The sequence below is a fragment of the Chlorocebus sabaeus genome, chromosome 23, assembly GCF_047675955.1.
Source record: "Chlorocebus sabaeus isolate Y175 chromosome 23, mChlSab1.0.hap1, whole genome shotgun sequence".
Taxonomy (NCBI): Eukaryota; Metazoa; Chordata; class Mammalia; order Primates; family Cercopithecidae; genus Chlorocebus; species Chlorocebus sabaeus.
In genome coordinates, this window is record NC_132926.1 from 12,734,444 (window position 1) to 12,761,933 (window position 27,490).

At 45.4% G+C, this 27,490-nt stretch overlaps 1 protein-coding gene across 3 annotated transcripts in view; it reads right to left on the bottom strand.

Moving 5' to 3' along the window:
* The window catches only part of DOCK2 (dedicator of cytokinesis 2), a 433,393-nt gene extending 406,314 nt beyond the window's left edge, over positions 1-27,079 (bottom strand). For 2 of the 3 annotated variants that reach the window (XM_008015269.3, XM_073010528.1), the window contains exons 1-2: positions 26,950-27,079; positions 9,781-9,864 (exon numbers count right to left, since the gene is read on the bottom strand). In XM_008015269.3, the coding sequence (XP_008013460.2) occupies positions 9,781-9,864; positions 26,950-26,992 (127 nt within the window). In that variant the 5' untranslated portion in view covers positions 26,993-27,079. The remainder of the gene's footprint in view (positions 1-9,780; positions 9,865-26,949) is intronic. The other variant, XM_008015268.3, reaches the window with a different exon arrangement.
* Positions 27,080-27,490: the final 411 nt, after the last annotated feature.

Here is a 27,490-nt window from a genome sequence, read left to right on the forward strand (position 1 = left end):
ATCTGTTGGTTTCAAAGTGTGGCACTTCCCCCTTGCTCTTTCTCTTTCCTGCTGCCGTGTAAGATGTACCTGCTTCCCCTTCACCTTCCACCACGATTGTAAGTTTCCTGTGGCCTCCTTAGCCATGCAGAACTGCAAGTTAATTAAACCTCTTTTCTTCATAAATTACCCAGTCTCGGGTAGTTCTTTATAACAGTGTGAAAACAGAATATAGAAACTTGGTACTGACAGAACTGGGGGACTGCCATAAAATACCTGAAAATCTGGAATCAGTTTTAGAACTGGGTAACAGGCAGAGGTTGGAACAGTTTAAAGGGCTCAGAAAAAGATAGGAAGATGTGGGAAAGTCTGGAACTTCCTAGAGATTTGTTGAATGGTTTTGACCAAAATACTGATAGTGATATGGACAATGAAATCCAGGCTGAGGTGGTCTCAGATGGAAATGAGGAACTTCTTAGGAACTGGAGCAAAGGTCACTCTTGCTATGCTTTGGAAAAAGACTGTGGCACTTTGCCCCTGTCCTAGAGATCTGTAGAAATCTGAATTTAAGAGAGATGATTTAGGGTATCTGGCAGAAGAAATTTTTAAGCATCATAGCATTCAGGATCTGACCTGGCTGTTTCTAAAAGTATATAATCATATGCACTCACAAAGAGACGGTCTGAAATTGAAAATTATGTTTAAAAGGGAAGCAGAGAGTAAAAGTTTGGAAAATTTGCAGCCTGACCATGTGATAGAAAAGAAAAACCCATTTTCTGTGGAGAAATTCAAGGAAGCTGCAGAAATTTACATAAGTAACAAGGAGCTGAATGTTAACAGCCTAGATAATGGGGAAAATGTCTCCAGGGCATTTCAGAGATCTTCATATCAGCCCCTCCAATCACAGACCCAGAGGCCTAGGAGGGAAAAATGGTTCTGTGGGCTGGGCCCAGGGCCCTGTGGCTGCTCTGTGCAGCCTCAGGACTTGGCGCCCTGTGTCCCAGGCACTCCACCTCCAGCTATGGCTAAAAGGGGCCAAGGTACAGCTAAAACTGTTGTTTCAGAGGGTGCAGGACCCGAGATTTAGCAGCTTTCATGTGCTGTTAGGCCTGCAGGTACACGGGAGACAAGAGTTGAACTTTGGGAATCTCTGCTTAGATTTCAGAGGATGTATGGAATGCCTGGATGTCCACACAGAAGTCTTCTGCAGGGGCAGAATCTTCATGGAGAACCTCTGCTAGGACAGTGCAGAGGGGAAATGTGGGGTTGGAGTCCCCACACAGAGTCCCCAGCGAACCACTGCCTAGTGGAGCTGTGAGAAGAAGGTCACCATCCTAAAGACCCCAGAATGGTAGATCCACCAACAGCTTGCACTGTGTGCCTAGAAAAGCTGCAGGCACTCAATACCAGCTTGTGAAAGAAGCTGTGGGGGCTGTACCCTATAAAGCCACAGAGGCAGAGCTGCCCAAGGCCTTGGGGGCCCATCCCTTGCACCAACATAACCTTGCATAGATGTGAGACATGGAATCAAAGGAGATTTTGGAGCTTTATGATTCAATGGCTGCCCTGCTGGGTTTTGGACTTGCATGGGGCCTGTTGCCCCTTTGTTTTGGCTAATTTCTCCCTTTTGGAATGGAAGAATTTACCCAATGCTTGTACCTCCACTTATCTTGGAAGTAACTGTTTTTTGATTTTACCGACTCATATTTGGAAGGAACTTGCCTTGTCTCAGATGAGACTTTGGACTTGGCCTTTTGAGTTAATGCTGGAGTGAGTTAAGACTTTGGGGGACTATTGGGAAGGCATGATTGATTTTGCAATATGAGAAGGACATGAGATTTTGGAAGGGCCAGGGGAGGAAAGATGTGATTTGGCTCTGTGTCCCCACCCACATCTCATCTCAAATTGTAATCCCCATGTGTCAGGCGAGGGACCTGGTGGGAGGTGATTGGATCATAGGGCAGTTTCCCCCATTCTGTTCTTGTGATAGTGAGTTCTCACAAGATCTGATGGCTTAAAAGTATGGCACTTCCTTTCTTCTTCTGTCTCTCCTGCTGCCACGTAAAACACGCCTTGCTTCCCCTTCATCTTCCACCATGATTTTAAGTTTCCTGAGGCCTCTCCAGCCATGCAGAACTGTGAGTCAATTAAACCTCTTTTCTTCATAAATTACGCAGTCTCAGCTAGTTCTTTACAGCAGTGTGAAAACAGACTAATACACTGGTAAAGACTGTGAATCCTGACTAAAAACCTTCTGCATACCAAAGAAAACAACAAAATGAAACAAAAACGTGTGAATTAGGGAAAAAATTGTAAACTATACATCTGATAAGGGGTTAATATCAAAAATTTTATAAAGAACTCATATAACTCAATAGTGTAAAAATGAGTACAAAATAGGCAAAGAACCCGAATAGACATTTCTCCAAGGAAGACATACAAATGGCCAACAGATACATGGAAAGGTGCTTGACATCATTAGTTGTTAGAAAAATGAAAATCAAACCAGAATGAGATGTCACCTCACACCTGTGAAAACGGCTATTATCAAAAAGTCAAGAGATAACAAATGTTGGTGAGGGTGTGGAAAAAAGGGAACTCTTCTACACTGTTGGTGAGAATGTAGATTGGTACACTCATTGTTGAAAAAGGTATGGCAGTTCCTAAAGAAATTAAAAATAAAACTAGCATATGACCCAGCAACCCCTCTTCAAGGCATATATCCAAAGAAAATGAAATAACTGCCTTGTAAAGATGTCTCTAGTCTCATATTCATTACAGCATTATTCACAATAGCCAAGATATGGAAACAACCCACGTGCTCACCAATGGATGAGTAGATAAAGAAACTGTAATGTACATATACAATGGAATATTATTCAGCCTTTAAAAAGGAGGAGATCTTGCCATTTGTCACAGCGTGGATGAACCTGGAAGACATTATGCTAAGTGAAATAAGACAACACAGAAAGTATTGCATTATTTCACTTATATATGGAACAAAAAAAAAAAGAGTCAAATAAACAGACATAGAGAATGAAACAGTGGTTACCAGGGCAGGGTAGGGGATGGGAGGAATGAAATGGGGAAATGTAGATTAGAGGTTACAGGGTAACATATATGTAGGAAGAACACGTCTAGAGATCTAATGTACAACAAGGCATCTATAGTCAATAAAATTGTACTGTATTTGAGATTTCTGCTAAATGATTAGATTTTAGCTGCTGATGCCACAAAAACAAAAACAAAAAAGAAAGGCAACTATGTGAGATGATGGATATGTTAATTTGTTTCACTATCATAACTATCTTACTACCTATGTGTATCTAATAATATGTTGTATACCTTAAATATATACAATTTAAAAATTTTTAAAGAGTATGAACTCTGCAATCAAAGTCTGAATTTGATGGATATCTGCTACTTAACTGTGTGATCATAGACATGTTAATACTTTCCTCTGAGCCTCAGTCCCCTCATCTATAAAATGAGAATAATAGTGCCTCAAACTCAGAGAGTTTGCCCAGTGTTCAAAAGAGTTAGTAGATACCATTCTTTAAAAAAATCAATTAATAATAATGCAGAGAAAGTTGGGCACATTTTCTATTTTATTTTCAGGACATATGGATTTATAATATCATTTTTGTTTTTTCACTAAAGTCGTTTCAACATATTTCCATCACAACAAAGCAAATAGACACGCCTCAAATGAAACATAATGGAAGTTTACTGACGTCTTAGCCTCATCCTCATTCAGAAGGGAAGAGAACTTCATATACACACTGCTGATAATGGAGCAGCCTTACTGAAGAAAATGGAGTCCTTTTCAAAGTGACCTGTCACTACAGCACATCTGAACAAAAGACTATTGCCTTGCAAGGGGGTGCTTTACAAAGATTCCATGTTAAGTGCTCATAATGTCCTCACTTATACTAAAAGCAAATAATTTGGATGGGTCAAGATCACCCTCAAAAGAGTTATTAGCCACTGTTGGAAGCCACTGTGTATGGCTCTGGGTGTACCCTACTCGGTGAGGGGTACATTCAAAATCTCATTGTGCCAAGCTTTTTGCAGCCAAACCAACAATGTGGTAATAAATATGTGTTCACTTAGAAAGCACTCCAATATTTTCAAATGAGAACAGAAGGTCTCAGAATAGTACACAGAGTATGTAGTTGCATTTCTGGAAAACAGCAACAACAAAAGCAATGTGTTATTTTTTAAAGGCAGAGGATGCTCTATCCATCTCCTCCCTCACTCCTCTGATTTTGTTTGTTTGTTTATTTATTTATTTTTAGAGACAAAGTCTCACTCTGTTGCCCAGGCTGGAGTGCAGTGGCATGATCATGCCTCACTACAGCCTCGAACTCACAAGCAATTCTCCCATGACAGTCTTTGGAGGTAGTAAGTTGTTGCCTTAGGAGGGCATGATACAGTTCCTCCACCCCAAAACTACATCCAAACACAGTATGAGTACATTCCAGGAGCTTCACACAAAGATGTCAGGGGCATCTGGCATCTCAATCCCCAGCTAATTGGCTATTTCTACAGTGGACTGGCTGATCACAGAGGGCTTATTTCAGTAGAGAAGAAAGAATTGGAAAGAAGGCAACCCAAACTCCCTCCTTCCCCAGGTCTTGTTCAAACCAGGGAAACAGAAGAAGTAGGTGAGCTGCACAATGGATATATAAGATTGAAGTCTTCCGATGTCATCAAATATCAGGAAAGATGTCAATCAAGTATGACTGGAGGAAGTGACTGGGGGGAAATAAACTAACACTGCTTTTTTCATGTTTGTCCCTTCTATGAGGAATTCCTATGCTCAGTACACTTACATGTGTTTTCCACATCTAAAACACAGAATGTTTATGCTGCCTCTGGGTAAAAGAGGCAGCATGAGAAATATAATATGGACAATGAAGTCAGCATTTCATGTCTAAGGCTTAGCATGGCGTAGCATGAATACCATCTTGAACTATGGGAGTTTTTATCATAACAATATATTATCTTTATAATAAAAAGTGAAATTCACCCATGTTTAAACTTCCAGGTTAGGGTCCTGTTTTCCCTCTTCATCCAGCTGAGTAAATTTAGTACATAGGCAAGGAAGGGCTAGCCTCACCCATTCCAGGCAAAGATTCAGCTTCTGGGCCATGTTGTAAAAATATACGTCTGCGAGTTTCGGTAAAGCGCTACATAATAGGGGAGAGGATGGAATCAACAAACACAGAGAACCTTCTATGAGCCAGGCTGGTGCTAGACAGTTTCTTTACTTTCTCTCATTTTATCCTCATAACAAGCCCAGGAGCAAGGTGAAAACAACCCACTTGACAGATGAGAAACCTAAAGCTTACGTACCCAGGATGACTCCACTAGTGGGCAGCAGAAGCAGGGAATAACTTTCTGATTCAAAAGCCAGTGCTCTTTTCATTTCTTTACTGGAGGTGGTGGGGAAGATTTTAAAACTACTGAAAGCTCAACAGGGTGGCACGCATCTGTAATCCCAGGTACTTGGAAGGCTGAGGCATGAGGACTGCTTGGGCCCTGGAGTTGGAGACCAGACTGGGCAACAAAGTGAAACCCCCATGTCAATAATAATAATAATAAAAATAATGCAGTCTTGTGGATTGGAAGCAAATATCCTCAGGTGTTGGCAATGATTAATTATGGGTGGTTGGGATGTAAGTGACTGTTATTTTACTCTTCATACTTTTTTGCCTCATTTTTCAGAGATAGAGTTTTGTTAGTCTTGAACTCCTAGGCTCAAGAGATCCTCCTGCCTCAGCCTCCCAAGTAGCTAGAACTATAGGTGTACACCACCATGCCCAGCTTAAAGACTGTATTTTGTTTTGTTTGTTTAAAACTAATATATGCTATTATAAAGAATTTAAACTAAACAGAAAAGTACAAACATAAAAACTTGAAGAATTATCCTGAATCCCATTACACAGAAAAACACTATTAATATCATTCCAGTCAACTCTTCATTTATTTTTATGTACATAGAATGACAGATAAAAAGATAAAATACAATTTTTAAAACACTGTCATAAAAATGAGCATATAGTGAAGATACTATGTAAATAAAAATTTTATTTAATCTTATTTGTATTTAACAGAAGAAAAAGAAACCAAGTGAAACTGAGGGACATTTGAACTTCGATTCAACGTTACTTTATCACTAAAAAGATTTCTTAAAAACTTCTCTAAAATGAAAATTGTTATGAAAAGCATTCAAAGATAGAAGTGTTTTTTTTTTTAATTTCATGTTTTATTTCCAATTAATATTCACGGACTTTGTTGTCAAAGTGATGTCACTGAGTTAGCTATTCTCTTCCATTCTCCTCCCAAGTCTCAATTTTATTAGATTTTTTAAAATACTGTCTAGGTTCCCAACAGTAACATTCTTTTTGGTAGCCATAAATATCATGATGTCAGGGGCATCTGGCATTTCATTCCCCGGCTACATGACCATTTGTATGGTGGGCTGGCCAATCATAAGGCTTATTTCAGTAGAGAAGACAAGGAATAGGAAAGAAAACATCCCAAACTCACTCCTTCCCCAGGTCTTATCTGCACTGGGGAAAGGGAAGAAGTGGGTGAGCAGCACATGGATATGACATTAAAGTCTTCTGATGTCACCAAATCCCAGGAAAGATGTCAACCAAATATCACTGAAGGAAGTGATTGGGGGAAAAAAATCACACTTTTTTTTTATGTTTGTGCCTTCTACAAGAAATTCCTACTGTTTTTAATATCAATTTTTATAAACCGATTCATTTTGACCCAATATTGGCCACTATTTCCTTTTATCACAGCTTTTTAATCCTATATTCCTTTATTGTGATTCACCTCTCACTTGGCTGGATTTTGTTTTTGACGTAGTTTTCTATAAGAAGGTTTCACGGGTACACCCATATTCTTTCTACTACACAGTTTTGACTAATTTTTGACTAACATTGTGGTTTTCACATCTTTTATATTTTTGGAGGAACTATTTTTTTCGATCAGAATCACAGACCACACACCCCATCTGCAAAGTGGACAACACCAGACCTGCTCTCAGACCCCCTCCAGCTCCATTTCCTTCTGCACTCAAGGCACCCCAAGAAGCCTTTGGATCCCCTAAATTACACTTTGAAAATTCTGCATAGCCATGAGCATATGCATGAGAACTCCTAATAATTTGCTTACCAGGAGATATGATATTTCCTCAGATAGCTAGACTCATTCTAGCAGACTTCTGAACACTGTCTTTTCAAAGAATTAATAAATTATTAGCCACTTACCAAATGAATATATCCAGCTTTTTCCAGCAAGATATTGTGACTAATTTACAAAGATACATTAAAATAAGACTAATTGAATTAGAAATGGAAAATCAGAACCAAAGAAAGGATAAAGGTGTCCCAGAGATGAATAAAGGTGGCTTGAGTCCACCAGAGTAGCCTTCGTAAAGGTCAGGGCGCCAGGCCAGGAAAAGGTACTGGCAAGGCTCTGACTATGGCAGTCTGTGGGGGAGGTTTGTTCCCTCAAGCTTTCTATCCAGGGAAACTGCATACAACGAAGAGAAAAATACTCACCTGGATTTCACAATGTAGGACACAGAAAATAATGACCAAGGCCTTGTTATTGTTTTGGCAGGCATGGGTGGAGGAAAGAGTGTGGGCTTGGCCATCAGAAAAGAGCCACTGGGGCTAGGCACGTCAGCTCATGCCTGTCATCCCAGCACTCTGGGGGGCCGAGGTGGGCAAATCACCTAGGGCCAGGTGTTCGAGACCAGCCTGGTAAACATGGCGAAACCCCATCTCTATTGAAAATACAAAAATTAGCCAGGCATGGTGGTGCATGCTGGTAATCCCAGCTACTAAGGAGGCTAAGGCACAAGAATTGCTTGAATCTGGGAGGCGGAGGCTGCAGTGAGCCGAGATTGCATCATTGCACTCCAGCTTGGGAGACAAGAGCAAGACTCTGTCTCAAAAAAAAAAAAAAAAAAAAAAAAAATCCACTGGCTCACTGTGCAACTTGAGATGAGTCATTTCCCTGCCTCCGTTTCCTCATCTGCAAATGTGAGGTCTCATACCTGTTTCCCAGCATTAGCATCCAGTAGCATGAAAGAGGCACTGAGGAGAGTTGCTGCTGTTTTTATTTTCATTCTTTGCCCTTGGTAGTCACCTACAGTTTGCTTGTCTGCCACTGGGCAGAACTAGATTTGTAAAAGATTGGGTTATGCTGTGGGCAGGGGGCAGGGTGCTTGGAATCACAGACCCAGTTCTCTAGCATAGTGTCCCCACCCCTCTCCTCCAGCCTTGTCCACTCCTTGTGTAAAAGGTTTCAACAGGGCCGGAGTGTGAACTTTGCAGGCCCTGGTATCCCCTCATCTACAACCCCAAGTAAAAATAATACTAAAGCATAAAATAAATATAAGGAAGATGAACAAAGTTCTCATCTCCCCCATGATCCCTTTTAAAGTTATCTTGAAATATCAAATTTCAAATTATTTCCCCATAAAATGGTTTTCTGTATGTTTTTTTGGTTGTATCTATGTGCACAGGTATGCATATGTGTACATACATATGTTTGTGTGTGTCTTTGTGTGTGTGCGTATGTGTTTACACAAGCATCCTTGTACAAATCTTCAGACCCAGCTGGGGGCTCCATTGCCTAGGAGATTGCATGTGGCTAATCCAGTACTGGAAAGGACACCGCTTGTCCTATGGGTTGTGGTGAGGAGTGACTAGGATCATGTGTTATAAAGAATGTAGCACAGTGTCTATTTTGTGGAAAGGACCAAAGACGACTACTCCTGCAAGTGACCGCCTTTCCCCACGAAAGGCCTCCTTCACAGTGGCACGTGTTCCTCCTCCCTGACCCTCACTCCCTCCCCAGGTCCTCATCTGATGGATTCACTGGGGGCAGACCAGGCCTATGTGCTCAATCCACTCTCTCTTCTTCCTCTGCCTTTCTACCCAGCCACAGGAAGCCCATGTTCTGTGCCCTCCATTAGCAGGAGCTACCAGCAGGCCCGGGCAGGAGGGAACTGTGGTGGGCCGATTGGGCCAGTGAGGGGTGGAGCATGCCTGACTGCGGGTAACAGATCAGTAGCTCATTTGGTTCTCATGCCCAAGCCATGCTCCCAATATCAAGTTTATCAGTGACATATTGATTTCCAACTGCCTGACTTAGGAGTCCAAGGCCATTAGTCTTTGTGCAAATTTTAAAAAGCACTCCCGACCACCACACTACCATGGGTGGACACAGCCCAGTAGACACCTGGCTTCACAAGGCAATGGCACCTTTGTAGGAGAAAGAAAGAGATACCACCACACTGCCCAAGACAGGGCTCCCAGCTTGGGGAGGGCAGTGAGCTCCTGCTCCCAAGGCTGGGTGCGTTCATGCAGTAAACAAATTACACAACTGTGCACATCAGCTCTCCTGGAATTAGAGGTGTGATTTATGGGACCCTTCCCAACCCTAATGATGCTTATTTCCCTTTATCATGATATTAATACTAATAAAGAACTGTATCTAGCAAGAGTCACAGGCTGAATAGCCCCATGGCTGAGGCAAATGGAGAATATAACAAACATCGAACCACCCAGTTAGGCTTTCGCTATGAAACATACATTCCTAAAATGAGAAAACATTTCTGTTTAGTACATTCTAATTACTAGCATTACCAAAACGTTTTTAAACAGACCACACAGTCGCAGGTGCAGAGAGAGGGCTGAGGGGCCTGGGTGTACCATAGGCTTCCACCAGCCAAAGGTCCAGCACCTGGGGCATGGGCCAGCAACTCACCTCCACATGTCTCCTGTATTCGCACCACATCACCAATCTGCAGGGAGAGCTGGGGAGCTCCGCTGCCTTGGAAGTTGTATATGGCTGTGAAATAGAAAGAAAGACAGCTAGGTGAGACCTCTGGATCTCTTTAGTCTCTGCTCCTTCCTGCTATCCCTGCCTCAAGTCCATTCCACGCCCATGCAGCCCACCTGGGCTAAACAAAACTGACGCACAAACCTATTGCCTGCCACAAGCGTCACTTCAGAGTCAGCCTGGCTCCCAAGACCTTCTGTTAACCAAAGCTCGCCTCTCCTCAACATAGGCCCTGCATTCAGCCTGAGTGACAAGGAGGCTGCCGATATTTACTACGGACTGTCCTCTTACTGTGCACCGGGCAGTTAAAATGGTACATCGTTTGTTATGCATGTTTTGCTACAATTAAAAAGAAACAACTGCATACTAAGCACCTGAAGTGTTGTGAGGTGTTATACTGGGTGGGAGAGATGAACTGGTGAGCAGGATGGCAGGAGAGCCAGGCAGCTGTGGCCTCTGAGAACCTGAGCCCCTCCTTCAGCCAGGCCTGGGGTTGAGTTCCAGCTCAGGCACCCCCAGGGATCTATGACAAGTTATTATGAGAAAGAAACAGAGTCCTAGCATGTGAAGAGCTTACCATGTTGTAATGCTTCATAACCAGTAACCAAATGGTAGAATTAGACAGCCAAGGCCTTGTATTCTAATGGGAGAAGCTGACAGGTCCCCCTGCAATGACCAGATGGATGGTCTGGGCTCAGGAAGTACAGGTGCTTCGAGAGCACGGGAGATAGCATGCTGGAGCCATGCATGGGGGCCACAGGAGGCTTCCTGGAGACAGGGCCAGCTGAGTTGGGTCCATGCTCCTCCCTCACTGGCACAGACCCCTGGGATGATGGAGAGGGCTATGCAAGGGAAGGGACCTGTGGAGGAGATTTACCAGGAGGAAGGCCCCGGTGTGAGCTCCAGTCCCTCATGATGCCCTCAGTCCTGCTGCTGCCCGCAAACAGGGAGCAGCTACATCTCCAGACTCCTCCAAACCCGCTCTAGCTGGTGACCGCTACAAAACACACTCATTTTCCCTCTAAATGTATTTCCTCACTTGTAAAGTAGGCATTATTGTGCCACTCTTACCCACCCCACAAGGTTGGGTAGGGAGCTAAGATAAGAAGATACCATTGTAAAAAGGTTATTATTCCTAAATAGGAACTAAACGTAGGCATGCCCCACTTTTCTGGAAGTAGGTTATCATTGTGGATCCTAATAAGAACTAGTGTGTCGCAATCACTTATATCCCAGACATGATTCTAAGTTCTCCATGTGCATTTACTCATTTAATTCTCACAATAATTGTTGGAAGTGAGAAGTCTTACTATTTCCAAATTTCAGATACAGAAACTCAGGCAGAGAGAGGTTACTTGCCTTGCCCAAGGTCACACAGTGCTGGACCTGGGAGTACAGGCCCATGCTCTTTCCCACTCCTTTACTCTACAGGTCCGCCTCTTCATAATTACCTCCTTTTAACATTGAGGACATGGACCACAGACTGAGCCACTAAGTGACCAGGGTCTAAATGGCCAATGCTGCTCTATGTCTAACCCCTATGTACAAGCTGGGTGAAATGCCGCTGGGTTGGGTGCAGATTATTTTGCATCACAGACACCACCTCCAGTCTCTAACTCTCATTCATCTCTACCTCTTCCCACTTATCTCCTTCCCTCCCTCTTCCATCCTTCCTCCTTCCCCTGGTACTATCTCCCCAACACGTCTGCCTAAACCACATTAAAAGACCAGAGCGGTTCAGAAGGAACCCCAGTTCTGCCACTCACTACTGTGTTATCTTGGGCAAGTGACTTCACCTCTCTGGGTCTCACTTTCTTACAATGGGGATGTTAACAGTACCTATCTAGCAGGGTTTTTAGGATGCTTAAATGGAGAGGAGCACAGGCTGTCCCCTCTACTCCCAGGTGTCCCCCATATCCCTAACTCCCTTTGTGTGCATTCAGAGAGATGAAGTCTCCATCCCGAAAGATGATAAAGCTTAGGAGTTAAGAGCTGGTTGTCTCTGGAGTCAGACAGATGTGGTTTTTGAGGCCAATTCTGTCCTTTCCTGGCTCTGGTCTCAAGTCTAGGGCTGCAGTGTACAACTGCCCAGGCTGTGGCCTGCACAAGGCCACTCAGTCAAGAGAGCAGTGAAGGTTGGCACCCAACCTGTGATCTGCTTGCCAAGGCTTGCACACTGCCCTCACACTGTGCCCACCAGAGGAGAAGTATCTTTTTGTAATCCACAGAAAGGCGCTGTAGGAGCCAGGGGCAGGCTGCTTGAGCAAGAGGCTGCATCTCCCTAAGCCTCAGTTCCTCCAACTGTAGAATGCAAGAAATAATGGTCCCTACCTGATTGGGTTCCCGGGAGGCTCAGCTGATATTAATGCCCATACACGACTTGACTTAATGTCCAGCCATAGTAAGCGCTCCGTAAATGGTAGTCACTTTTCTTTTTATTAGAATTATATTATCTCCTGAACAAGGCTCACTCCTTCAGAACTTTGTGTCACTTTTAAATCTACTTACCTGCAGTTTGCAACCAACGGCTCTGTCGACCAACACTTAACCAAACTAATCCTGTGTCTAAAAGCAAACCTTGAGAGGGCCCTTGGAGGATGCCAAAGCTTCTCTCCTCCTGCATAAACACAACCTGTTTCTTCATTCCCTCCGCACTTGGCCTGACTTCAACCCCCTTCCCTTTATAGGCTGCTGTCGCCTGGATACACTCCAGTTTGCTGGTGTCCTCACTGGGCAGACTCTGCTTCCTGCTCTTCCAACCCACGTGGTCTGCCTGAGGACTTGGCAGTACAACTGGACAGGATGGTGGAAGGAACTGAGGCTTCCAACAGAAGAAAACCATGCACAACGTGTGTTAGTCTCTGGAGCATGAGCAAATCAGGTGTGTCCATCAGATATCTGGAGGTGGGGCAGGACTGTATGTTACTCCCTGACCAGCAACTCCCTGCTTTCCTCGGGAATCTTCCCTCATCCTCTGCCCAGGAATGTCAGGTGAGAAGGTGCCAGCAGATTGGCTTAAGATATCCTGGACAGATCTTGAAACTGGGTATTCAAGGTGAAGATCCGTATTCATTCCAAGTGCTCACCGATTACAAAAATGAAAGTAACTGACTTTGGCACTTAATTTATAAATCTATTTCTGCCTTGCATAAGGGCTTCTTAAGGCTCCATTTGAAGAAAAGCAGACATGACTGACAAAGGAAGTGGCTTTGCCTATGAATACCCAATTCTGTTTAGTCTTCTAGATGACTAACAGGAAGCTCCAAGCCAGAATGCCCCTCTGCTAAGTTTGATGGCTTATCTCTGTCCTTCAGTTTGCTTCTGACCAGTCTAAGATGGGCCTAACCACTCTCAACTTTTGAACAAGGGATGAAAAAGGCAGAAAAACAAGAGGAAGAAATCACAGCTGGGTCCACTCTGCCCAGTGCCTGTCCACAAAAGACAGACAAATCGGGGAAGCCTACCCACAGCCCCTCAGGCCCTTGGCCATTCCCCCAAATAACCATTCCAGCTTCCCCATCATGCAAGGTCGCCAAGCCCTGGGGAATACTGATACATTCCCTATGAAAGACTTGACCTCTCCTTGTGCCAAAGCACCATACGTAAGAACCAAAGCAGAAACCAGTAGCCTGACAAGCCCACCCAGAACAAAGCATTTATGGCCAAGGATCAAAGGGATGTTCCCAAGTACCGAAGCCATCTTGGGTCACTGAATCCAGCAAGGACTCATATTGGAAATCCCAGGTTGGCAAGCCACTGGACTGCTATTTTGAGACAGATGGAACTTCTAGCAACCCTGGAAATCAAATCCACTGATTAGTTACCAATTCTACCTAAACATATTGAAGTACTCTATTCATCAGGTGTCCAAAGAGAGGGAGCTAAGGTGAAAGTAAACACCATTGTTCTAGCACAGTGGCTCATAAAAACAACTAAAGAAGGGTCTCTGTGCTTTGTGCAATTTTAGGAGATAAGTTCAATGTTTCTCTTTGATTTATATATAAGGAAACTGAGAAAGGGGTTGGTAAACAACTGCTCCACCTAATAAGACATATAGATAGATCTCAAAGTCTAAATTCTAACTACTGTACACTCTGCTTCCTAAGAAAATGGTAAATATTTAAAGCACATTTTATACGCCAAGTACATACCGCATGGTGTTTTCAACAGATATTCATGTGAACATCTAGTGTATGCTAGATACTGTCCTAAGTACTGCAGACACAGTATGTAGTACCCGTTGTGTTATAGGTATTGCTCTGAGTACTATTGTCACAGTGATAGATAAGACAGACAAAATCCCTAGCACTGCCAGGTGTAGTGGCTCACGCCTATAATCCCAACACCATGGGAGGCAGGTGGATCATCTGAGGTCAGGAGTTTGAGACCAGCCTGGCCAACATGGTGAAACCCCGTCTCTCCTAAAAACACAAAAATTAGCTGAGTGTGGTGGGGTACACCTATAGTCCCAGCTACTCGGGGGCTGAGGCAGAAGAATCGCTTGAACCTGGGAGGCAGAGGTTTTAGTCAGCCGAGATTGCACCTCTGCCCTCCAGCCTGGGCGACAGAGCAAGACGCCAGCAAAAAAAAAAAAAACTCCCTAGCACTTTACTTGTATCAGTCCATTTAGTCTTCAGAGTAACCTCAAGTTATTAGTCTTCCTGTAATATACAAGAAACTCAAAGAGATGTTAAGGAACTTACTCATAGCCACATAGAAAGTGGCAGAAAGCGAATTCAAACCCAGAGTGGAGTCCAGAGTCCCTGCTTCCTCACCAGGCCATTGCTGGCATCACACTCTATTATACATACTGGACTTGTTTATATCTTGTCTTTCCCTCCAGCCTCGGTAAGGATGGAGGCTGAGTCTATCTTGTTGACCACTGAATTCCCAGCACCTGGCCCACAGTAGAAGTGCAATCAATATTTATTGAACTTTTAAGAAACGCTCACTGGACTGAAGGGATGTGAATGAACACGAAGGGCAGCTATGTCCCTTCTTCTGGCTATATTCTTTCTTGCATTTCTCAAGATTGCTTCAAGAGACGCTGACCCAGCTTAGCTGCCAATTTTGATTGCAGCCATCAAGTGCCGTGTGACCCTTAGAGATGGATTTGTACCTCATCTGGGGCCCTGCCATCTGCTGACATGTTTGAAAACACAAGCTTCAGCCAACACCAAGTGTTAATAGAGTTTGGACAAGTGACTGTATAAGAGGAACAAAAGCAATAATGGAGAAAGAATGTAATTGCCCGAAGCTCTCTTCTCCAGTCCCTGAGCTGGGTTTTGGAGAGTCTCCACTCCAGGGGGAAATAGAACTAGCCAGCAGGTCCACTTTGGATTCAAGTGAAATGCACTCATTGAAACGCGCAAGCAGAGGAAGTCTCTGGACAGGTGTTGACAGCCTCAGCACTGAGGCAGTGTCCTGACACTGCATCCACAGGGCGACTGCAATGACCCAGCAGAAGCCTCTGGCAGCCACCCCAGAGCTCAAACCCGGGTGCTAGTCACCAGCAAATGAGGCCGAAGAATTATAGCCAGAGGGAACCTAGAAGGAGGAGGTGTTCCTCCACCCACCAGAAGAGAGCAGAGGAATCACAAGAACAGCTAACCTCTGCCAAACACTTACCACGTACCAGACACTATTCCAAGGGCTTTACGCACAGTCACCCATTTAATCGTGAATCTGCAATTCTTGGGGTATGTATGATTATTATCGTCTCTGTTTTACAGGTGAGGAAACTGAGGTAGTGCAAGATCAAGTAAACATCCTGGGGTGAACACAGTAAAGAAGGGGCCAAGTAAGGATTTCACCCCAGACAGGCTGGCTCCAGAGCGCACGCTCTCAGCCATGCACCACACTCACATCCCTCTCATGAGTGGAGATGCATTTGGCCCCGGCACTGTGCCAGGTGCTTCAGGCCTCTTGCTGGACCATGATATCAACTTTATGGGCTGCATATTGTAGTGGTCAGTTTTTAGTGAGTCAATGACATGCCCAGTCAACAAGAGGAAACTTAGGATTCCAATGAATTCTGTAAAACAGTGATTCTCAACTGGGAGTGAATTTGCCCCACTGGAAGAGGTATTTGTTGATGTCTGGAGACATTTTTGCTTGTCCCAACCTCGGGGAGGGGAGTCAGGGGTGTCAGTGCTACTCGCCTTTAGTGACTAGAGGCCAGAGATGCTGCTAAACATCCTACAGTGCACAGGACAGCCCCATAGCAAAGACTTTCCTGCCCCACAGTGTCAATAGTGCCAAGGTTGACAAATCCTGCTCTGAAACATCATGCTGGATTTCACTCTCTCCATTCTAGTACTCCTATAGGCACATTCACACTTACATTCTCACACACTCCTGGACTCACACATGCACACACACACTACAGAGCTGGAAGAAAGTTTATGGTGAAATCAACCAAATCAGCCCTCCAGCCCCAAATGCAGAGAGTATCTGGCACTCTGCAGGATCCTGCAGGTCAGAAAAGTGGGGTGAGAGGGGGTGACTCCTGCTCTCCCGAGCTTCCGTGAAATCTAGTTGAAAAGACAAAATAAACACACAAGAAACAAAGAGCTGTCTTCAGAAGTGAACGGCTAAACTGCAAGTCACAGCAGCTGTGGGTTCTCAGAGGGAAAAAGAGGCCCCACTAAGGAAGTGAGACTGGAGGGAGAGGGAAGGGCAGAGACTGGCAAGGGGAAGAACCGGACTGAGAGCCCCCAAGGAGGTGGGGAGAGGGTGTGACAGCAGGGAAGAGAGGGGGGAACCAGCTTGATGTGCGAGAGATGGATGGCAGGGCCATCTGAATGGAGTCCCAGGGAGACCCGGTGAGCTTAGAACAGTGACCATCTGCAGGGGTCCACCGTTTGGAGACGAGTTCAAGAGTACTCTATTGCTGTGCTAGGATGCTCTCACAGGACCTCGCCTCCTGACAGGGAAAGGGATGGGGTGGGAAGATAAAGGCAAGATGGGGCAACTCAGTCCATCTGAATCCTGTAAGGTCACCAGAAAATTTTAAAACCTCCAGCCCCTACCCTTTACCCATGCCCTTCCCCCTCCACTCATCCACCCAGCCATTCATCCATCCATCCATCTACTCACCCGTCTATCATCCATCTACCCACCCATCCGTCTAACTATCCATCCACTTATGAACCCACCTCTTCATCCATCCTATCAACAACTGCTGGGCACCTGCTCTGTGCTGAAGAAGAACAACAGACATGGCCCTGCCATCATGGAGCTTACATTCTAGAGGTGCCCAGATCATTCAACACGAGGCTGCAAGGAAGTATGAAGGAAATGACAGCAGCTGTAGTAACTTGAAGCAAAGGGTGGACTGCCCCCAACCCATCCAATGGGGACATCAGTACTAATAATGGTGCTCTCCGCTGCCTCATACAGAAAGAGAGGTTATGACTGAACAGTAAGCTTCCCGAACTGTTGTATTCACCTCTGGGCCCAAATACCCAGCTAAGGACCATCAGTCAGCACAGGCTTATTGAACTTAATTGATCTGAACAGACTATAAGAATAGTTTAATGACTCTTGACAAGCTTCAAGAATTCATACCATGGGCAGAATGCTTTGGCTATGCCTATTGTATTTGTTTATTAAATAGTTACAGAGTAAAATGAGCACGTTTTACCAGGGACCTTAACTGGCTTCCATGAATGACTTTTGGTGACACTGCAATGCAGAACTGCCCATGTGCATATTTTTGTGGGAAGAAGGGCTTCTAGCTGCCACAGGATTCTCAAGGGGACGTAGGCTACAATAATGATTAGTTTCTCTGACCTCCCACATTCCTGCTATTGCATTGATGCTGAATAGACTCAAAGTTAACCCTTCATACAGCTCTGCTCTCCAACAACGTACCAGCTAGTGGGGAAGATGACATACAGTTACCTAACTAAAAGACAAAGTGAAAAGGGGCAACTTCCATAAAATAGAGTGGGTGAGGTATGATAGAACTGCCTGGAACAGGCTGCATTTCAGCGAGACCTCAAAGATCCATGCCTCAGTTTCCTCACCTGCGAAATAAGGACAGAAGTTATTTTTCTTAGAGTGTCTGTGAGGGCTAAACATGATAACACAAGGGCTTTGTAAATGTACCATGTACTATGGTACTGGTACCAAAACAGACATATAGACCAATGGAACCGAACAGAGACCTCAGAAATAACACCACACACCCACAACCATCTGATCTTCGACAAACCTGACAAAAAGAAGCAATGGAATATGGTAGAATGGTTCTGGGAAAACTGGCCAACCATATGTGGAAAACTGAAACTGGACCCCTTCCTTATATCTTATACAAAAATTAACTCAAGATGGATTACAAACTTAAATGTAAAATCCCAAACCATAAAAACCCTAGAAGAGGCCGGGCGCGGTGGCTCATGCCTGTAATACCAGCACTTTGGGAGGCCAAGGCAGGCGGATCACGAGGTCAGGAGATCGAAACCATCCTGGCTAACACAGTGAAACCCCGTCTCTACTAAAAATACAAAAAATTAGCCGGACATGGTGGTGGGCGCCTGTAGTCCCAGCTACTCGGGAGGTTGACGCAGGAGAATGGCGTGAACCCAGGAGGCGGAGCTTCCAGTGAGCCGAGATTGCGCCACTGCACTCCAGCCTGGGCAGTAGAGTGAGACTCTACTCTCAAAAAATATAAATAAATATCTCAAAAAAATAAATAAATAAAAATAAAAAACCCTAGAAGAAAACCTAGGCAATACCAATCAGGACATAGGCATGGGCAAAGACTTCATGATGAAAACACCAAAAACAATTGCAGCAAAAGCCAAAATTAACAAATGGGATCTAATTAAACTAAACACCTTCTGCACAGCAAAAGAAACTATCATCAGAGTCAACAGGCAACCTACAGAATGGGAGAAAATTTTTGCAACCTACTCATCTGACAAAGGTCTAATATCCAGAATCTATAAGAAACTGAAACAAATTTACAAGAAACAAACAACCCCATCAAAAAGTGGACAGAGGATATGAACAGACATTTCTCAAAAGAAGACATTTATGTGGCCAACAAACGTGAAAAAATGCTCAGCACCACTGATCATCAGAGAAATGCACAATGAGATATCCATCTCATGCCAGTCAGAATGGCGATTACTAAAAAGTCAAGAAACTATAGATGCTGGTGAGGCTGTGGAGAAATAAGAATGCTTTTACACTGTTGGTGGGAATGTAAACGATTAGTTCAACCATTGTGGAAAACAATTCCTCAAGGATCTAGAACCAGAAATACCATTTGACCCAGCAATCTCATTACTAGGTATATACCCAAAGGAATAGAAATCATTCTACTATAAAGACACATGCACACGTATGTTTATTGCAGCACAATTTACAATAGCAAACACTTGGAACCAACCCAAATGCCCATCAATGATAGGCTGGATAAAGAAAATGTCATACATATATACCATGGAATACTATGCAGCCATAAAAAGGAATGAGATCATGTCCTTTGCAGGGATAGGGATGAAGCTGGAAGCCATCATCCTCAGCAAACTAACACAGGAACAGAAAACCAAACACTGCATGTTCTCACTTATAAGTGGGAGTTGAACAATGAGAACATATGGCCACAGGGAGAGAAACATCACACACCAGGGCCTGTCGGGGGGAGGATAGGGGGGTGTGAGGAGGGGAGTGCATTAGGACAAACAGCTAATGCATACGTGGCTTAAAACCTAGATGACGGGTTGATAGGTGCAGCAAACCACCATGGCACATGTATACCTATGTAACAAACCTGCATGTTCTGCACTTGTATCCTGGAACTGTCAGTAAAATTAAAAAAAAAAAAAAAAGTACCATGCTACAAAAGGTGAGGCAATGGTATGATTTATGCCAGCGTCGATGACTACTTAGATCAAGGTTTTCACTAGGGAAGACCTCGAGGCAGTTCTCATTCTTCTAGCTATTCAGACCAGAAACCTTGGCATCACCACCACTTCCTCTCTCCTTCTCATACCCACATCCATTCCAAGAAGAAAACCCCATTTGCTTGACCTACAACACATACATCCCGAATCTAAGCATATCTCACCGTCTCCAGTGTTCCCTCCTGCTCCAAGCCACCGCCATCTCTTGCCTGAGTTATCACTGTTGTGGCCTAACTGGTCCCCCTGCTACCACATTTAATTTCCCCTGATTAATTCATCATAAAACTACTATGTTCAATCCTTTTAAAACATAAGACAGGTCGTTCTACTATTCTACTCCAAACCCTGCAATGTCCCCCTCCCCCATTCAGAGTAAAAGCCTCACAATACCTACAAAGTACTGCTCCCTATGACCTCTCTCAGAGAATCCATTTCCTACTGCTCTGCGCCTTGCTTACTCTACTGCAGCCACACTGGCCTCCCACACATCAGAGAGGCTTCCTCCTCTTTACATTGGCTATCCGTTCTACTTGGAAGGGTCCTTCCCTGACTGCCACCACCAGGGAAGCCAGCAGCAAAAACCCACTTTCCAGGAAACCCCTCAAGGTTCAGCTGACACTGAGATGGCCCTGCTGCTGCAGCCCACCATGTCAGTCAGGGTGTCACTAGGCCTGGTATTGCACCATTTAATTCAACCACACAAATGCCTATTGCCCCATTCAGACCCTGTGCTGTGACAATGTGCACATCATACCGTCCATCTATGTCTCCATCCATCATCTTAGCTTAAGCTGTGATCCAAGGGGCCATGTGCTGTCAAGGGAACTGAGTGCCCCAGAGTAGGGATCCCCAACTCCCCAGGCCACATACCGGTACCAGTTGGTGGCCTGTTAGGAACAGGGCTGCACAGCAGGAGGTGAGCAGCAGGCAATCCAGCCTTGGCCTGAGCTCCGCCTCCTGTCAGGTCAGCAGGGGCATTAGATTCTCACAGGAGCAGGAACCCTATTGTGAACTGCGCATGCGAGGGATCTAGGTTGTGTGCTCCTTATGAGAATCTAACGCCTCATGATCTGAAGTGGAACAGTTTCATCCCAAAACCATCCCTCCCACCCCACCCCACCCCACCTCCCCATCAGTCTGTGGAAAAATTGTCTTCCACCAAACCAGCCCCTGGTGCTGAAAAGTCTGCAGACGACTGCCCTAGAGTGATGAACGGAGAGGGCTCTGGAAAGTGCCCACGTTAGCGGTCATACTTTCTCCAGCCTCAGTTTCTGCCACCATGACTTTAAACCAAAGCAGAAGCTGACCTGGTGGGGGGCAGGGAGACAAGGAATGACTTTCTCCAAGGAGAACTAACAACAGAGTAAGACTTAAGCAGCCCGCAAACTCAGCCTGTTTTTCAGTTCACACCAATTAAGGGAAGGGGGAAGAAAGGAGAAAGTGCCTATTAAAGGGAACATTTGTGGTGTCTCTATCCAGACTCCTCTGGAGTTGCGTGGTGATAAGCACTATCATTCCCCATTTGCAGAACATATGCTGCAGAGCACAGACTGCGGCACCCATGTGTAATTGACTATTAGATTAAAGGCCTGTAAGCTTTAAAAAAAAAAAAAAAACCAACAAATCCAAAGGTCCAGAAATTAGCAGAGCAGTATGGTGACTACATTTCCTCTCTCAACAGACAGCAGCAATAGGATGCTGATCTCAGGAGGAAGCAGAGCTTAGAAAACACAATCTGTCTTCAAGGCTCATTCAAATGCAAACATTATGGTTAGGGGCAAGATGTCCACAGACTAATGAGGTGCCCATATAACTACGGATTAGGACAGTCTCCCTACACGAACTCAAACAGCCAGCCCAGCAGGCACTCCTAAACAGCCTCAAGTTGCTGAAGCATCTGAAAGTAGGAAGCCCCGGCACCTAAGAATTGGTGGTAGGAAGGAATTAGATGTCTAATCCATGTATTTTTGTTTCACCAGACTAATTTCTGGGGACCAGTCCAAAGGTACAGTCAGCCACTGTAGCAAAGATACATGTATTAATATCCCTCCAAGCATTGGCTTTGGAATTCTTTTCCCTATTGCACCTGAGAGGCCTTCTCACATCATCTAATTCAAGACCATTCCTAATATTCTCACTCATGTTACAATAGCACATATCACAATTTGTAATTAGAAGGTTACTGATTTATTCATGAAGTTCTCTTTCATCTTCCCTACTAGACTATAGGCCCCAGAAGGATAGAGGCCATATTGGCCTATTTCTAGTAATCTCAGTGACTAGCATAATGCCTGGCACACAGACCCAACAAATATTTAAGAAGTTAACAAAGAATGAATGAGTGAACAAATGGACAAGTTAATGAGTGAATGATGCTCTCTCTATCCTTTCAACTGTTGCTTTTGGCAATAAAAGCAGTATAATTGGTCCCTCTGTAGTGAAGTTCTTCTGCCCTGGGTGTGTTTGGAATGCAGGCTCCACTCAAAGAATCAGTCCCCACCCATGGTTCCTGCAAGCCATGTGACCCCACCTCATAGTCACAGAGAATTAGACCTGCCAGGGGCAGCATCCTCACCAGAGTGAGGCCCATTCTTAGGCTGGCAATGACCTCTGATTTGGGTGGTCTTTCTTACAAAGGGAAACCAAGCTGCCACTCCCTTCTGTTGGGACTTTGAACAAACAAACACACAGAAGATTAAGTGGATGCTTGACTTGCAAGGTTGTGCAGAGAGGGGTGGGTTGCACGCTGGGGTCACCACTGTGGTGTTAGAGTATCAGCTATGAAGAGCAACACAATCAAAGGGAGGTGGTGGGGAGAGAAAGGAGACCAGAGCCGGCATGCTCAAAGAAGCTGAGAAGCCATGAGAGGAGAGGCAGAGGATTCCAGGGTTGCCTCAGTTCAAGTCCTTTCCGAGGCCTGACTCCTCCTGTTTCCTGGATTTCCATGTGATTCTTCTGACCCTAAAATACACCACTTCCCCCTGCTCTCCCACAGATACATACCACACACATTTTCCTTGAACTGGTTTGACTAGATTTTGTTCCCTGCAACAAAAATCCATGCTGCAAATGACGCCAGCACACACTGCCCACTCCAAGTCTGTCAGTGTGCATGGATCAGCTCTGTCCAGGGTACTGGGCTGTGACAGCATCACCCACATCCCTGGACCATGGGCTGGTCATGGATTCCTCCATATTCCCCAACCAAGATGTGAAAAAGATCCCTTCTCTGCTTCTGCAGGGCCTGTTATGGTTTGAATTGTGCCCACCCCCTCCAAAAAAAAAGAGACATTGGAGTCCCAACCCCCAGTACCTCAGAATATGATCTTATTTGGAGACAGAGTCTTTACAGAGGTAATCACATTTAACTGAAGTCACTAGGGTGGGCCCTAATCTGACTGGATGTCTTTTTTAAAAGGAGAAATGTGGAGACAGACATGCACACAATGAGAATACCACGTGAAGATGGAGGCAGAGATCAACGAGATGCTTCTGCAAGCCAAGGAATGCTGAGGATTGCCAGCAAACCACTGGCAGCTGGGGGAGAGACCTGGAACAGATTCTCCCTCACCGCCCTCAGAAGAAACCAACAAATATTCCTCAACACCACACATTGGTGTAAAACCATAGCTAGAGAGAAGCGGCATACAGAACAGGTTTCTGATCAAAACGTGATCAAAATATGCCACTTCCATAGGGCATATTATTTTGAGCTGGATGCACATAAGAATCAACAGGTACAGAAAGAAGCTTTCCTGGATATTTATTTATCTGAAGAAACTCCTAAGAAATAACGACTGCCATAAATCCCCTCTCCCAGGGAAATTTTATGACCATGAAGAAGACAAAGTTGGCTCCAAGATGGACCTGCACAAATAACCCTTTATCTTCCATTAGATTCCCCATATATTTCCCTTCCCACAGTTTGCTGCCCTTGGAAGCCTAAAACCCTCCTTTGTCTTGCTACTTCTCTAAACCTTTATTGTACTTTTGCTAAGATGCTCTATAAGCTCAAGTTCAAACCAACCCTTTGAGTACTCCATATGTAAGCAGGATGTACACGCTAATAAACTTGTTTGTTTTCTCTTGTTCATCAGTCTTTTGTTAGTCTAATTTACAGAAAACCCAAGATGCAGTAGCAGAAAGAAGCTTTTCCCTCCCCTACAAGAATAGCTAGAGTCCCACACAAATCTGTCTGGGAGGCTCAGCTTCAGGGTAAACAACTCTTTTCTACCCTCACCCTTTGTCTCAGGGCTCCTGCCTTGAAGCCCTCTTTATAGTCCCAAAATACCATGCCAGAGACCACAGATTATTTGTCACAAACTTGTGTCCCCACCAAAATTCTTATGCTGAAGTCCCAGTATCAGCATCTCAGAATGTACTCCTATTTGGAGATAAGTGCATATTCGGAGATAAAGGGGTGATTAAGTTAAAATGAGTCCTTTAGGGTGGGATGCTAATCCAATATGACTGGTGTCCTCATGACAGGAGGAAGAAGCAGCAAGGGTGTGCCTGCACAGAAAGCAATGAAGAGGCAGCAAGACAGCCATCTGCAAACCATGGAGACAGGCCACAAGACAAGCCAACACTGCTGGTACTTTGATCTTGGACTTCCAGCCTCGAGAACTGTGAGAAAATACATTTCTGTTGTTTAAACCACCCAGTCTGTGGTATTTTGCTATGGCAGTCCTAGCAAACTAATACATCATCCTCAATATTCTTCCTCCTCTCCTTAGTTATGAAGAGAACTCCTAATTTTTAGCTAGGTACATGGCTGCCTACATTACAGACTACATTTTCTAGCTTCCCTTGCAGCTATAGTCAGTCATGTGATTACATTTTAGCCAATAGGAGGTAAGAAGAAATGTCAAGTGTGCCTTCAGGTAAATGTCTTTAAACGGAAAAGTCATGACCTTCTTTTTCCTGCATCCTTTTTGCTGGCTGGAAGGTGGACCTGATAACCGAAGCTTAAGCAGCCTGTGTGGCTCAAAGGCAGAAGTCACATGCCAAGGATACAGTGTGAGATATAGAATGAGCCACCTTACCACCTCTTCACAGACCATTTCTGAGCTTTCTATGCAAGACATAAATAAACTTGCAGTTTAGTTAGGCCACAATTTTGCAAGTTTACTGTCACCCTTAGTCACACTTAACCCTAACTGATACTGTTAGTTTCTCTTTCTACCTCCTCCTTTTCTACCCTTTCCTCTCTCCTGAAAGGAGAAAGCTCTCTTCACTGACAAGAGCCTCAGGCAGAGTGGATTAACCTAATAAAAGTTAACAGGAAATGTTGATTATAAGTGACCTCCTGCTAGATTAACCAGGCAGAAAGTAGACAGGTAAAACTGTTACCCATTTTCCTTCTATTCTAAGTCCAATCCCCACTCCTGTCCTAATTAACTATTTAACTTCTTCCAGATGACACTGCTCAAAACCTCCAGTGCTCACAGAAGGAAATCCAAACTTCGAAGCTTGGCACTCAGAGCCCTTCACAATCTAGCCATAATCTACCTCTGCAATTTTTTTTAAACACTAAAAGCAATACTAAAACCAAAGCAGAATATTTATTGTTTGACCCACACACAGGGATGCCAGCTCCCTGCCTTTACCCATGATGTTTCCCTTCTAGATGCTTTTCTGGTGCCATGACCTAGGGTCTGAAGACAATTGAATTTAAGGCCCAGCTTCATTGCTTCCAAGTGATGTTAACTTGGTTACTGCATCTGTAAAGTGGGAATAATACACTGCCTCACATGCGGGTTCTGAAGTCAGACACAGACTGCATGACATTTGGTCTTGCAAACCATGAAACACTACAGTCTCATAAGGCATGACTGTCCTGAATCTGGCATTAGGGTGCATCTTGGTGCTGGTGTCTCTTGGTTCTGAAGCTGCTAGCTAAGCCCCTTGACCTCAATCTCTAATTCTCACTGAGCCAGCACACTACTAAATGCTTTCCATGCATAACCCCATTCAATCCTTACAAGAGTCTCATGAGACCTGCATTATTATTAACATTTCCACTTTATAGACGAGGAAACAGACCCTGATTTCAACCTAGTTCTGATTTCCCAGTCTAGGCCTCTAGCTTTCCACATAATTCCTCAAGGGCAGAAGCTGTATCCTTCCTTCCTTTGTAACTGCCCGTTGAGGATATGAATTATTATTTGTTCTCTGGATGGGAACCATTCATATCAAAATGCCCCCCACCCCATGCCCGGTGCCCAGTAATTGAGTGGATAACTACCGATCTCTCCAGGCAGTGTTTCCCAAACAGTGGCCTGGGGACCCCCTGCATCGAATCCCTCTGGGCGCTTGGGTCTTCCAATGCCTCACCTGCTAAATCTTTATTTCTGAGATGGTGTCTGGTATCTGCCTGTGTAGGAAGCTCCAGAGAGACTTTTTAATTGATATTGAAGTTTGAAAACCACAGTGAGTCCATGAAGATTGCACCACGGATGCCACTTAGAGAGAGTAGCAGCACCTGAGGCCTCCCTTCCCCCAGCCACCACTTCCGCCCCTGAGCTCCAGGCAAAGGCCTCTGGGAGTTTAGATGGCTGAGGCTGACCAAGCTAGCTTCTGGGTTACCCTCAGACCACCTGACGGGAGCCTTTTTCCCCAGAGGCTCTTAGGGGCTGAGTAGGGAACCCCACCGTCCAACCCCATCCCCCAAGCTTGAGCTGCCCTCTGGATGCCCTGCCAAATCGGGAGTCACCTGACCCAGAAGGAACAGACAGGGGAAGCAGGCAGATGGGTGTCGCTTTGGAGGGGTGGAAGTATGCATGGTGGGCAGGCCAAGGCTGAGCCTGAGGAGAGTGGAGCTCCCTCTATAAGGCCAAGTCTCCCATGCGGCGAGTTGGGGCACTCCTGGGGACGATGAGTCTGGCGAGAAGAGCTGAGTTGTCAAGCGCAAGTCTTGACCCTATCTCGGAAATGCCTAAGGTTCCCTCGGCAGGCGAGAGGGCGAGGGCTGTGCTTAGCGCGCGGGGTGGGGTCCCGCCGTCCTCTCCCCGAGCCTCGGCTTTTCCGCCCCCGGGGCCCCGCCGCAGGCTGCGCCCTCTGACCTGCAGGCGGCGCGCCCTGCCCACCCCGCGCGGTCAGCCCCGCAGCATCCTCCTGCTCGCGGCTCTCCCGCCACCTGTCCCGCTCCCTGCCGCGCCCTGGCGCCCGCACCTACCCACGCCGTGCCGCTCCTTGTCAGCTTTGCGCCAGGGGGCCATGACTGAGCCGGGGCCTCGCCTCCTCCCGTGGGGAAGCCGGCAGGGGGTAGCTGGGCGCCGCAGGGCCCCACTTCCTTCCTCTTTTCAAACTCCTCTCAGGGCCCGCCCTCTCCTCCCTCCCCGGGGCTCCCCGCTCCCTCCTCCCTCCCGTTGGGCAGGGGCACACTAGAAGGCTGGTGCCCCGTAGGCTGGGACGCGCCACCCCACCCCACTTCACGCAAAGCTTGGGGACCACTCCCACCTTGTCTCCTCCCCAGGCGAGGGGGCAGAGGCCAGTCCCCACCGGGGGCTCCCCAGACCGCCACCGCAAGTGCAGAGAGTTTTCTGATTGCTGTGCCTAGGGGACTGAACAAACCATTTCCTTAACTCCCCTCAGCGTGAGCTTTGGTGTCAGATCTGGGTTCGAATCCAGACGGGGACAAATGAATTCATTTTTCTAAGCTTCAGTTTTCTCATCTGTGAAATGGGATACTAGTACCTACTTCATATGATTATTCT